The following is a 14,733-nucleotide window of genomic DNA, read 5'->3' as shown; positions in this document are numbered from 1 at the left end:
ACGTTATGGGCGTGGCTAGAATTAGTTTAGTAGGCGTGGTTTGTAGTTGGCAACCTCGCATTAGCTTGGAAGTGGGCGTGGTAATGTCCTCGCACCTGTAGTTATTCGGCAGGTGGGCGTGTCCTAGTGAAGGGGCGGGACTGTTCCCGGTGTTTTGAAGTAACGCAATAAGTGACAGACGGTTGTTCGGTGAACGTCAGTATTAACGTTAAAGTCCCGGAGGGGAAGGTGCCGGGAAATAGGGAGTGTATACAGGAGGCGAATATTCACCGCAGCCATACCCGGTACACACGGAGCAGGGAGACGGGGTTTCCATGGAGACAGGTACGCTGTGAGGCGCTTAATGAAGGGACATGGGGCGACGGGGGACTGCACCCCCCCAAAAAAAACCCACCCAATTATATATGTATCCCTAGTGCCCCCAATCAGTATGATAGCCCCCCAGCCCCCAATCAGTATGATAGCCCCCATCCCCCAATCAGTATGATAGCCCCCAGCCTCCAATCAGTATGACAGCCCCCCAGCCCCCAATCAGTATGACAGCCCCCAGCCTCCAATCAGTATGACAGCCCCCCAGCCCCCAATCAGTATGATAGCCCCCAGCCCCCAATCAGTATGACAGCCCCCCAGCCCCCAATCAGTATGATAGCCCCCAGCCCCCAATCAGTATGACAGCCCCCCAGCCCCCAATCAGTATGATAGCCCCCCAGCCCCCAATCAGTATGATAGCCCCCCAGCCCCCAATCAGTATGATAGCCCCCAGCCCCCAATCAGTATGATAGCCCCCAGCCTCCAATCAGTATGACAGCCCCCAGCCCCCAATCAGTATGACAGCCCCCCAGCCCCCAATCAGTATGATAGCCCCCAGCCCCCAATCAGTATGATAGCCCCCCTACCCCCAATCAGTATGACAGCCCCCCAGCCCCCAATCAGTATGATAGCCCCCAGCCCCCAATCAGTATGACAGCCCCCAGCCTCCAATCAGTATGACAGCCCCCAGCCTCCAATCAGTATGACAGCCCCCCTACCCCCAATCAGTATGACAGCCCCCCAGCCTCCAATCAGTATGACAGCCCCCAGCCTCCAATCAGTATGACAGCCCCCAGCCTCCAATCAGTATGACAGCCCCCCAGCCCCCAATCAGTATGATAGCCCCCAGCCCCCAATCAGTATGACAGCCCCCAGCCTCCAATCAGTATGATAGCCCCCCAGCCCCCAATCAGTATGACAGCCCCCAGCCTCCAATCAGTATGATAGCCCCCAGCCCCCAATCAGTATGATAGCCCCCCAGCCCCCAATCAGTATGATAGCCCCCAGCCCCCAATCAGTATGATAGCCCCCAGCCCCCAATCAGTATGACAGCCCCCAGCCTCCAATCAGTATGACAGCCCCCCAGCCACCAATCAGTATGATAGCCCCCAGCCTCCAATCAGTATGACAGCCCCCCAGCCCCCAATCAGTATGATAGCCCCCAGCCCCCAATCAGTATGACAGCCCCCAGCCTCCAATCAGTATGACAGCCCCCCAGCCACCAATCAGTATGATAGCCCCCCAGCCTCCAATCAGTATGACAGCCCCCCAGCCCCCAATCAGTATGACAGCCCCCAGCCCCCAATCAGTATGACAGCCCCCAGCCTCCAATCAGTATGATAGCCCCCAGCCTCCAATCAGTATGACAGCCCCCCAGCCCCCAATCAGTGTTATACACCCCCCATCCCCCAATCAGTATGACAGCCCCCCAGCCCCCAATCAGTATGACAGCCCCCAATCAGTATGATAGCCCCCAGCCTCCAATCAGTATGATAGCCCCCAGCCTCCAATCAGTATGACAGCCCCCAAGCCCCCAATCAGTGTTATACACCCCCCATCCCCCAATCAGTATGAGATAGCCCCCAGCCCCCAATCAGTATGACAGCCCCCCAGCCCCCAATCAGTATGACAGCCCCCCATCCCCAATCAGTATGACAGCCCCCAGCCCCCAATCAGTATGATAGCCCTCAGCCCCCAATCAGTATGATAGCCCCCCAGCCCCACAATCAGTGTTATACACCCCACCAGCCCCCAATCAGTATGATAGCCCCCCAGCCCCCAATCAGTATGACAGCCCCCAATCAGTATGATAGCCCCCAGCCCCCAATCAGTATGACAGCCCCCAGCCTCCAATCAGTATGATAGCCCCCAGCCTCCAATCAGTATGATAGCCCCCAGCCTCCAATCAGTATGACAGCCCCCCAGCCCCCAATCAGTGTTATACACCCCCCATCCCCCAATCAGTATGACAGCCCCCAATCAGTATGACAGCCCCTAATCAGTATGATATCCCCCAGCCCCCAATCAGTATGACAGCCCCCCAGCCCCCAATCAGTATGACAGCCCCCCAGCCCCCAATCAGTATGATAGCCCCCCAATCAGTATGATAGCCCCCAGCCCCCAATCAGTATGATAGCCCCCCAGCCCCCAATCAGTATGATAGCCCCCCAGCCCCCAATCAGTATGACAGCCCCCCAGCCCCCAATCAGTATGACAGCCTCCCAGCCCCCAACCAGTATTATACACCCCACCAGCCCCACAATCAGTATTATAAACCCCACCAGCCCCCAATCAGTATGATAGCCCCCAATCAGTATAATAGCCCCAATCAGTATTATAGACCCCACCAGCCCCCAATCAGTATAATAACCCCCAATCAGTATTATACACCCCCACCAGCCCCCAATCAGTATGATAGCCCCCCAGCCCCCAATCAGTATGATAGCCCCCAATCAGTATAATAGCCCCCAATCAGTATTATACACCCCACCAGCCCCCCAATCAGTATAATAGCCCCAATCAGTATTATAGACCTCACCAGCCCCCAATCAGTTTGATACCCCTACCAGCCCCCACAATCAATATAATGGCCCCCACCAGCCCCACCATGCAGTATCATGGCCTCTCAACAACCCAACCAGTCAGTATTATGACACCCTCCAGCCCCCCAATTAGTATTATAGCCCTCAAAACTCAGTATCATGGACCTCACCATCCATCCAATCAGTTTAATGGTCCACACCAGCCTCACTGCTCTGTGTTACGGAAAATCTGTATGATGTCCACACTCAGTATGATGGCCCCACCACTCAGTGTTATGGCGCCCAACATCCTCCCCAATCAGTATCACGGCCGCCACCAGCCCTACCACTCAGTATGACGGTCCCTACAATACAAGCCCATCAATCAGTATTATGGCCCCTACCAGGCCCACCATTACTAACATTACTACTCGCCTCACCCCGTTCCCCCAGCATTCTCCAGTCTGTGCAGTGTGAGTACTGAGACTACAGGCGCCACCTAGTGACGTCATCGCACCAGCAGGGCACAGAGTCTCCGACTCACCAGGCTGAATGGTGGATCACGGACGCTTTGGCTCCTGATTTACGGTTCTATTCAGCGGTATCCACAGCCTGAGGATTCAAATACTGCCAAAATTGTGATGACACGAAGAGGAGGGGGTCCCCTAATAGACACGTGGGCTACTGGTATGGATAGTACACCCCTGGTACACAGTGATTCCACCAGGAGAATAGTGAGTGCAGCTCTGGGGTATAATACAGGCTGTAACTCAGGATCAGTAATGTAATGTATGTACACAGTGACTGCACCAGCAGAATAGTGAGTGCAGCTCTGGAGTATAATACAGGAGGTAACTCCGGATCAGTAATGTAATGCATGTACACAGTGACTGCACCAGCAGAATAGTGAGTGCAGCTCTGGAGTATAATACAGGATGTAACTCAGGATCAGTAATGTAATGTATGTACACAGTGACTGCACCAGCAGAATAGTGAGTGCAGCTCTGGGGTATAATACAGGAGGTAACTCAGGATCAGTAATGTAATGTATGTACACAGTGACTGCTCCAGCAGAATAGTGAGTGCAGCTCTGGAGTATAATACAGGAGGTAACTCCGGATCAGTAATGTAATGCATGTACACAGTGACTGCACCAGCAGAATAGTGAGTGCAGCTCTGGAGTATAATACAGGATGTAACTCAGGATCAGTAATGTAATGTATGTACACAGTGACTGCACCAGCAGAATAGTGAGTGCAGCTCTGGGGTATAATACAGGAGGTAACTCAGGATCAGTAATGTAATGTATGTACACAGTGACTGCTCCAGCAGAATAGTGAGTGCAGCTCTGGAGTATAACACAGGATGTAACTCAGGATCAGTAATGTAATGTATGTACACAGTGACTGCTCCAGCAGAATAGTGAGTGCAGCTCTGGGGTATAATACAGGAGGTAACTCAGGATCAGTAATGTAATGTATGCATACAGTGACTGCACCAGCAGAATAGTGAGTGCAGCTCTGGAGTATAACACAGGATGTAACTCAGGATCAGTAATGTAATGTATGTACACAGTGACTGCACCAGCAGAATAGTGAGTGCAGCTCTGGAGTATAATACAGGATGTAACTCAGGATCAGTAATGTAATGCATGTACACAGTGACTGCACCAGCAGAATAGTGAGTTCAGCTCTGGGGTATAATACAGGAGGTAACTCAGGATCAGTAATGTAATGCATGTACACAGTGACTGCACCAGCAGAATAGTGAGTGCTGCTCTGGAGTATAATACAGGATGTAACTCAGGATCAGTAATGTAATGTATGTACACAGTGACTGCACCAGCAGAATAGTGAGTGCAGCTCTGGAGTATAATACAGGATGTAACTCAGGATCAGTAATGTAATGTATGTACACAGTGACTGCACCAGCAGAATAGTGAGTGCAGCTCTGGAGTATAATACAGGATGTAACTCAGGATCAGTAATGTAATGTATGTACACAGTGACTGCACCAGCAGAATAGTGAGTGCAGCTCTGGAGTATAATACAGGATGTAACTCAGGATCAGTAATGTAATGTATGTCCACAGTGACTGCACCAGCAGAATAGTGAGTGCAGCTCTGGGGTATAATAAAGGATGTAACTCAGGATCAGTAATGTAATGTATGTACACAGTGACTGCACCAGCAGAATAGTGAGTGCAGCTCTGGAGTATAATACAGGCTGTAACTCAGGATCAGTAATGTAATGTATGTACACAGTGACTGCACCAGCAGAATAGTGAGTGCAGCTCTGGAGTATAATACAGGCTGTAACTCAGGATCAGTAATGTAATGTATGTACACAGTGACTGCACCAGCAGAATAGTGAGTGCAGCTCTGGAGTATAATACAGGATGTAACTCAGGATCAGTAATGTAATGTATGTACACAGTGACTGCACCAGCAGAATAGTGAGTGCAGCTCTGGAGTAAAATACAGGCTGTAACTCAGGATCAGTAATGTAATGTATGTACACAGTGACTGCACCAGCAGAATAGTGAGTGCAGCTCTGGAGTATAATACAGGATGTAACTCAGGATCAGTAATGTAATGTATGTACACAGTGACTGCACCAGCAGAATAGTGAGTGCAGCTCTGGAGTATAATACAGGATGTAACTCAGGATCAGTAATGTAATGTATGTACACAGTGACTGCACCAGCAGAATAGTGAGTGCAGCTCTGGGGTATAATAAAGGATGTAACTCAGGATCAGTAATGTAATGTATGTACACAGTGACTGCACCAGCAGAATAGTGAGTGCAGCTCTGGAGTATAATACAGGCTGTAACTCAGGATCAGTAATGTAATGTATGTACACAGTGACTGCACCAGCAGAATAGTGAGTGCAGCTCTGGAGTATAATACAGGCTGTAACTCAGGATCAGTAATGTAATGTATGTACACAGTGACTGCACCAGCAGAATAGTGAGTGCAGCTCTGGAGTAAAATACAGGATGTAACTCAGGATCAGTAATGTAATGTATGTACACAGTGACTGCACCAGCAGAATAGTGAGTGCAGCTCTGGGGTATAATACAGGATGTAACTCAGGATCAGTAATGTAATGTATGTACACAGTGACTGCACCAGCAGAATAGTGAGTGCAGCTCTGGGGTATAATACAGGATGTAACTCAGGATCAGTAATGTAATGTATGTACACAGTGACTGCACCAGCAGAATAGTGAGTGCAGCTCTGGGGTATAATACAGGATGTAACTCAGGATCAGTAATGTAATGTATGTACACAGTGACTGCACCAGCAGAATAGTGAGTGCAGCTCTGGGGTATAATACAGGATGTAACTCAGGATCAGTAATGTAATGTATGTACACAGTGACTGCACCAGCAGAATAGTGAGTGCAGCTCTGGGGTATAATACAGGATGTAACTCAGGATCAGTAATGTAATGTATGTACACAGTGACTGCACCAGCAGAATAGTGAGTGCAGCTCTGGAGTATAATACAGGATGTAACTCAGGATCAGTAATGTATGTACACAATGACTGCACCAGCAGAATAGTGAGTGCAGCTCTGGAGTATAATACAGGATGTAACTCAGGATCAGTAATGTAATGTATGTACACAGTGACTGCACCAGCAGAATAGTGAGTGCAGCTCTGGAGTATAATACAGGATGCAACTCAGGATCAGTAATATAATGTATGTACACAGTGACTGCACCATCAGAATAGTGAGTGCAGCTCTGGAGTATAATACAGGATGTAACTCAGGATCAGTAATGTATGTACACCATGACTGCACCAGCAGAATAGTGAGTGCAGCTCTGGAGTATAATACAGGATGTAACTCAGGATCAGTAATGTAATGTATGTACACAGTGACTGCACCAGCAGAATAGTGAGTGCAGCTCTGGAGTGTAATGCAGGATGCAACTCAGGATCAGTAATATAATGTATGTACACAGTGACTGCACCAGCAGAATAGTGAGTGCAGCTCTGGGTAATTTTAATTGCTGGAGGCCATAGCTCAGTGTGAGGAGCATGGTTGCCCTTTCACCATTCCCAGTGGTGGTCCGGCCATTCCCGTGTGGTAGCTCCTTATGGAGAATGTGATATACAGGGCAGGACGCTCTATAGGGGGCTGCAGAGGGCACGTTCTCCCACCCACAGCCCATTATTCGTATATATGTGTGTATTCACTTTACAGGTCCGTGAAGGTGACAACATGGCCAGCGAGAACGGACATGAGCTGGAGCTGCTCCTCTCCTCCCTGAAAGCTCCCTCCATAGCTTCAGACGTCAGCTCCCTGGTGAGCGCCTTATGGGGGGATCCGGTGCCCCCAGATGGGGTCCGCACAGGGCTAATCCGAGTGTCACATTCTGCGGGTTCTGTCTCTGCACAATAATCTCTCATGAACTTGTGGCTGTTTGCAGTCTGACCTGGAGTCGGAGGATGCGGAGATCCTGCAGATGGACGACTGCCACCTCTCCGATGTGTCGGACGATGGGAGTGATGATATTATAAGGAAGGTGAGAAAAGCCTGGAGCAACGGCAGGAACGTAATGTGAACGGAGGTGAAGGCACCGTGCGAGAGCTTGGGGGGGTTTTTGGCTGAAAAAAGTTGCAGTTTCTAATGACTCCATTCACATTACCATATTATATACTGGGAAATGAGGAAAAAAAATATTAAAGTGGTAAAAAAACAAGCAATCCGCCACGTTTATTGGGTTTCATTTGATTTTTACAGCATTCTTTCTTTACATGGTAAATATTACTATTACGGCAATGTGTGAGTTTTTTTTATTATATTTTTCTGAGGATGTGCCAATTTGGGCATTTACATTTTTTTTAATGGAGTTTATAATACGGGATGAATAATTTTTATACATCATGTTTTTAGGAGCGTGGCGTTACCAAGTATATTTATTTCATTTTTTTAAATTATTATTTTTTTTATTTGGAACACAGACTGTTACTTTTAACTTTAAGTTTATTTTTATTAATATTTGTTATTAATTTGAACTTTTTATATTTATTTTTTTTACCATTATTATTTATTTATATTTGTATTATTTATTTGAACTTTTTATGTTTATTTTGCATTATTTATGTGAACTTAAGTTGAAATAAATAAATATATATACACTGCTCAAAAAAATTAAAGGAACACTAAATAAACAACACAATATAACTCCAAGTAAATCAAACTTCTGTGAAATCAAACTGTCCACTTAGGAAGCAACACTGAATGACAATCAATTTCACATGCTGTTGTGCAAATGGAATAGACAACAGATGGGAATTATTGGCAATTATCAAGACCCCCTCAATAAAGGAGTGGTTCTGCAGGTGGGGACCACAGACCACATCTCAGTACCAATGCTTTCTGGCTGATGTTTTGGTCACTTTTGAATGTTGGTTGTGCTTTCACACTTGTGGTAGCATGAGACGGACTCTACAACCCACACAAGTGGCTCAGGTAGTGCAGCTCATCCAGGATGGCACATCAATGCGAGCTGTGGCAAGAAGGTTTGCTCTGTCTGTCAGCGTAGTGTCCAGAGGCTGTAGGCGCTACCAGGAGACAGGTCAGTACACCAGGAGACTTGGAGGGGCCCGTAGGAGGGCAACAACCCAGCAGCAGGACCACTACCTCAGCCTTTGTGCAAGGAGGAACAGGAGGAGCACTGCCAGAGCCCTGCAAAATGACCTCCAGCAGGCCACAAATGTGCATGTGTCTGCACAAACGGTTAGAAACCGACTCCACGAGGATGGTCTGAGTGCCCGACGTCCACAGATGGGGGTTGTACTTACAGCCCAACACCGTGCAGGACGCTTGGCATTTGCCACAGAACACCAGGATTGGCAAATTCACCTGGAGTCTAGAGACGCCGTGGACAGCGATCTGCTGCCTGCAACATCCTTCAGCATGACCGGTTTGGCAGTGGGTCAGTAATGGTGTGGGGAGGCATTTCTTTGGAGGGCCGCACAGTCCTCCATGTGGTCGCCAGAGGTAGCCTGACTGCCATTAGGTACCGAGATGAGATCCTCAGACCCCTTGTGAGACCATATGCTGGTGCGGTTGGCCCTGGGTTCCTCCTAATGCAGGACAATGCCAGACCTCATGTGGCTGGAGTGTGTCAGCAGTTCCTGCAAGATGAAGGCATTGAAGCTATGGACTGGCCCGCCCGTTCCCCAGACATCATGTCTCGCACCATCCACCAACGTTACGTTACACCACAGACTGTCCAGGAGTTGGCAGATGCTTTAGTCCAGGTCTGGGAGGAGATCCCTCAGGAGACCATCCGCCACCTCATCAGGAGCATGCCCAGGCGTTAATGGGAGGTCATACAGGCACGTGGAGGCCACAAACACTACTGAGCATCATTTCCTTGTCATGAGGCATTTCCACTGAAGTTGGATCAGCCTGTAATTTGATTTTCCACTTTGATTTTGAGCATCATTCCAACTCCAGACCTCCATGGGATATTCATTTTGATTTACATTGATAATTGTTATGTTTTATTGTTCTCAACACATTCCACTATGTAATGAATAGAGATTTACAACCGGAATACTTCATTCAGTAATATCTAGGATGTGGGATTTTAGTGTTACCTTTATTTTTTTGAGTGTTTCAGTGTTCCCTTTATATTATATATATATATATATATATATATATATATATATATATATATATATATATATATATATATATATATATATATAAAAATATATATATATATATAAAAATATATATATATATATATAATTTTTTTTACTTTTCACATTTTCTTACCCTTTAGGTGACTTGAACCTGCGATCACTTGTTCTCCTGCTGCAATATACCGTACTCTATGATGCAATGCGTCAGTGATGCCGTATATAGCTCAGATCCCGGTCTCCTACTATATGTCCTGTACGAACACTATTCTTCGATCCTTCCACCTTTAGGTTCTGCCTGCGCCAGCGATCGGACAGTCAGACCGTGGCGGTGCGGTGGCATCAGACATTATGGCGTCACGAAACCTTCCAGATTTGTCAAGTCCATCATTAGAGCGCGAAACTTCACCCCAAGAAGACCCGACACGTGCGGCTCCTTCCCAGACGCTGCCAAGAAGTGTTATCTCACCGGAGCCGGGTCATCCTGAAAGAATCGCCGTAGACCGACTTGTAAAGTCAAGAAGCGGTCCAAAAGAGTACGACTCCCATCAGGTGGAGGAACCATTGCTATTGCTCCCATCGCCCGATGTACAGGTATGAGACGCTCCTCAAACTTTGCTAATACCTGAGTCAAAAAATGTAAAAAACTTTAGTATGGAGCGGAGTCCAGAGCATACGAGGAAGATGCCGGCTGTGTTATACAGTCAGCGCCGGCTTGTAACAGCAGCTAAAAACAAGCAGGTGGGAAGGAGCGCTGAGCTGTTTGGCCGCACTAAGGGTGCACCGAGCGCCTGTGCTTGGTTTGAACAGTCATTTTCAGCTGACAGATTCCATACGTCATTAGTACATGGCCTGTGGGGTGGAGCACAGACCCTGGGGGGCATCTGTTCCATGGAAAGTTCCTTTAAATGAGATCCATACACCACGAAATCTATAAAGATGTCTATACATCAATCATATATAAATATGTGTCTCTAAAATGTCTTCATTTCCATTTCAGCCGATAGATCAGGAGGATTTGGAGACGTTCCTTCTGCGACTGGAGGCCGAGGTTAAAGTATCGCAGTCTTCTAAGGATCCGGGTGAGCGCCGTATACGTGGGGTCTGGCACCAGATCCTGCGCCGTCTTTGCTGTACCTGGCACAATAAGATTTGTAACTTTCTCCATATGTTCATACATGGCCTCTTTTCAGAAGAAGCGGCGCCCCCATCCTTACCATTGATGGAGACCAGTGCGAAGAACCGGCAAGAGCGGATCATGGAGCAGCTGGTAGAATTAAGTGCCCGGCAATCACAGGGACACGTGGACAATGAAGGAGTCAAGCCCCGTGGCAACAGGTATCCAGATCGGGGGGCAATAAGTTTAGCACCATTGTCCTGGATGTATGGCCCGTTCTGTCCACTAGGGGTCAGGCCATCGATACATCTGCTATTGCCCCGTGTCCATCCCCCTCCATATGTAACTGATTGCATCATATGACGGTATCTTCAGCAGCGCAAATGTGACCGAGAAAAATGTCCACATGGAGCATAAAGAGAATAACCCCACAGTCTTCATAGACCTGAGAGCCGCGTCATCCAGTCCAAGCCTGACAACCGGTATCGGGGAAAAACTAGCACAGAACAACCAGGGGAGAGCAGATTTGCCACGGTACGTGGAAGACGCAGCAATTACTGATTGCACACAATGCGGAAGATGGCGAATATCGGCCCCCGCGTCCGAAAAACGGATACAGAGACGTCATGGCCAAATATGTGTCCACACGTCGCCATCTAATGGACATCGCTGGCACTGCAGCTTTATGCTACCTTTTATATCATTTTCTTTTATTACAGCCGCAGCTAATTCTCATTTTTGCTATTTTCTTTTTTTCTTTCTGCCAAATACAATGCCATCTTTTTTTTTTTCCAATTTTGTTTTTTTTTTTTTTTACGGCGTGCAGTGCACAGTCAAAATTACACAACAGCATAAGTCTTCGAGACAGTACGATTGCAGCGATAACAAGCTTGTGTGGCTTTTTTTTTAATTTAAGTTGTGAAAAAAAAATTGGAAAAAAATAGTTTTGTCACCATTTTCAGAGATCCATAACTTTTTTTTTTTTTTTTCTTTTTTTTTGTCAGTGGAGCTGACCCAGGGTTAGTTTGTTTGTATAGTGAACTGTTGTTTTTATTGGTACAGTTTTGTGGTACATAAAACATTTTGATCGCTTTTTATTGCATTTGGTGGGGGGGGGGGGGTTAGGGCTTAGGTACGGCAACGGGAAAGCTGCAGTTCTGGCATTGTCTTTTTTCTGTAGGGCGTTAACCCTATGGGTTAATTGATCAATTAATTTATTTTTTATATACATATATATATAGTGTATGTGTGTGTGTGTATATATATATATATATATATATATATATATATATATATATATATATATATATATATATTTTATTCTTTTATTTTTACTTATTTTTTTGTGATTGATCAGACTTTTACTAAATATGTTATTTTTTTTAATTTATGAATTGGATAAAGGGGGTGTTTTGAATTTTTATGTTTTTATTTTTTTTAATTTTTATGTTTTATACTGTTTAACCTGTTATGATTTGATCTTTCGTACTATATCCCCAAGAATTGCAGAATACAGTAAAAATCACAGCCCCCTGTGAAGTCCAGCCTGGGCTTCACAGAAAGACGTAGAGGGTGACAATAGACCCCCAACAACCCATTGGCACCCCTTCGATCACATCACTGGGAAAGTGGGGCTGGGGGGCGGGATGGACATCTCCACAGAATCACTGCAGCAATTGATGGTGGCATTTCAGTGGTTAAACAGCTTTGGTCGCTGCTGATAGTGGCAGGTGCTGGCTGTATAACACAGCTGGCACCCGCCATGTGTGGAGTAGGATCAGCTTCCCAGCCTGCACCATACACTTGCACAAGCTCCGTGACATTTTGGTTTGTAATTCTTTGGCATTATTTTAAGCTTTTAGTCTGATACCGAGAAATCCCCTTCTATCTGTTCCTCCTTTTCTTGCTAACATAGATTTGGTATGTTAAGAAGGAGATGAGAGCAGATAAAATGAACACATGACTCAGTGTCAGACTACACTGGGTTTGTTTGTAGTCTGTAACCATGGTGACACATAGGTCGGTATTGGAGCTGTTGACACAAAACCATTGTTTGTTTATTTATTTTAGCAGTAATTATATTGGTTGCGCAGATGGATGTTGCCTTTTAGTGCCTGTTTATAGCCTTAATAGAACCAGAACAGTAATAACCTCAGGATACGTGTAAAAAAGAACTATACCAGGCAAACACGAGGCGGAGAAGGGTTCCGGATTAATAACACATATTCATTGCGACCGTTGCACCTTTATCCCGCAGGTCAGTCCACACGGGGAAAAGTGCGTTGCTGCATCAGCTTCGCTGGAGCAAGATGGGACCTTGTCCGCCACCTCCGGACCGTAGTGCTCAGCCGCCTGTCGCCGGCAGCCCGGAGCTGCCCAAAAAGATCAGATGCCATCAGCTGCACGGACCGAACGTCAAGGCGGATGTCCGAGCAGGCGGCCTCCCCAGCAAAGAAGACATTACAGAGATGGACAGCAGGTTCCAAGATGGAGACACAACAGAAGAACGTCCAAGGAAGGAGACTGAGGAACCCCGAAAAACGCACGAAAGCCGCAGGTAAGGAGAAGCTTTGCATGAGCCCCTAGGACTTTTCACAGCAACATGCATTTAAAAAGTTTGGGGTCTTTTTGTTTTCTTGTCACAGCAGCTCAGAGGGGCTGTCACAGGTAGAAAAGCAACTCAGGGAAAAGAAAAGCAGACAGAACATGCAGAGGCAGATAGAGGGGATGAAACCGCAAAGCTCTGTGAGCGGCCGGCAGCCGACGGCGGAGCAAACACCGGCGCTGTTCCATCTGGTAAGACGTTTGATCGGTGATAAGATGGCGCAGGAGGGGGCTTGTATGTGATAATCAAATGGCTTCCTCCTATGAAGCTCAGTCACTGATGTCGTAGGAGGCGATGGTCATCGGAACTGATGGCCGCCGTCTTGTATATGCCGCTGTTGCCTTTGACAGTAGCGTTTAAGAGGTTAAACTGCTGAGATCGGCACCCAGGCACAAGCAGGGTACACAGTGGCTTAAATGGATTTAAATCGGTGAAAGTCTGACCATTTTGACACCAAAATTAAGGGGCTGCAGCGCTGCATTTCCGTTACTGTTTTTCTTGCACAGCTGCGCTCCCTACCACCCAGCTGGGAAGTGAATGGAGAAGATGTTGTTCGTTGCATAGCCAGTAAGGCTGCTTTCACACTAGCGTCGGCACAGGGCCGTCGCTATGCGTCGGCCCGACGTGCCGACGCGCGTTGTGAAAATAATGCCCGACGTGGGCAGCGGAAGCAGTCTTACGACGCTTCCGCTGCCACATTGTAAGGTCCGGGGAGGAGGGGGCGGCGTTTCGGCCGTGCATGCGCGGTCGAAAATGGCGGACACGACGCGCAAAAAAAATTACATGTAACATTTTTTTGTGCCGACGGTCCGCCAAAACACGACGCAACTGTCACCCGACGGTTGCGATGTGTGGCACTGCGTCGCAATGCGTTGGTAATGTTAGTCTATGGGGAAAAAACGCATCCTGCAGACAACTTTGCAGGATGCGTTTTTCTCCGAAACGACGCATTGCGACATACAGCCAACAACGCTAGTGTGAAAGTAGCCTAAGAGAAAGCAGTGATGGAAAACGACGCTGTTCCCGTGCTGCTTTCGCTTTATTCATGGCGATCCCTGAGGTCGGACCCAAGACGATCATAAAGTGAAGACCCTTTATAAAATTAGAATACCCCTTATAGGGATCCCCGCTCTTTAGTGGCCATTAGCGTACACACAGGCGATGTCTCTGGTTCAGCATGACAAGGTTTATTAAGTTCATAAACTCCGGAGGACTCCAGGCAAAACAAAAACAGTGTTTTATAGCATAAAGGTACAACAGCTGGCACATCAGTATGGGCACACCCGCTCAGATACAGGTCCAACTCCCACAGGACCTGCAGAGACTAAAGAACCTTAGAGTCCTTCCCTCCTCCCACACAAAGCCGGTACTGGAGCTATGGGAGCGATCATTCCCACCCAAGCTCTTCTGGTCACTCCTAAAACCTGGACCCAAAATCCTGTCCCATTAAAAAAAAAAAAAAAAAACTTCCCAGCCATCTTTTATTGCTGGAACTTTAATCTTCAGGATTTA

At 47.1% G+C, this 14,733-nt stretch overlaps 1 protein-coding gene across 1 annotated transcript in view; it reads left to right on the top strand.

Annotated features, from left to right (window-relative positions):
• The first annotated feature begins 72 nt into the window (after window positions 1-72).
• Window positions 73-14,733, top strand: part of LOC143785594 (dynein axonemal assembly factor 8-like) — a 58,627-nt gene continuing 43,966 nt past the window's right edge. Inside the window, exons 1-9 of the mRNA XM_077274582.1 lie at window positions 73-112; window positions 7,047-7,148; window positions 7,273-7,368; window positions 9,791-10,093; window positions 10,500-10,581; window positions 10,693-10,837; window positions 10,992-11,150; window positions 12,874-13,173; window positions 13,262-13,412. Of these exons, the coding sequence (XP_077130697.1) occupies window positions 7,065-7,148; window positions 7,273-7,368; window positions 9,791-10,093; window positions 10,500-10,581; window positions 10,693-10,837; window positions 10,992-11,150; window positions 12,874-13,173; window positions 13,262-13,412 (1,320 nt within the window). The 5' untranslated portion in view covers window positions 73-112; window positions 7,047-7,064. The remainder of the gene's footprint in view (window positions 113-7,046; window positions 7,149-7,272; window positions 7,369-9,790; window positions 10,094-10,499; window positions 10,582-10,692; window positions 10,838-10,991; window positions 11,151-12,873; window positions 13,174-13,261; window positions 13,413-14,733) is intronic.

The sequence above is a fragment of the Ranitomeya variabilis genome, chromosome 7 (genome assembly GCF_051348905.1).
Source record: "Ranitomeya variabilis isolate aRanVar5 chromosome 7, aRanVar5.hap1, whole genome shotgun sequence".
Taxonomy (NCBI): domain Eukaryota; kingdom Metazoa; phylum Chordata; class Amphibia; order Anura; family Dendrobatidae; genus Ranitomeya; species Ranitomeya variabilis.
The sequence above is the reverse complement of the archived record's forward strand: the minus strand, read 5'-3'. Positions and strand labels throughout refer to the sequence as shown.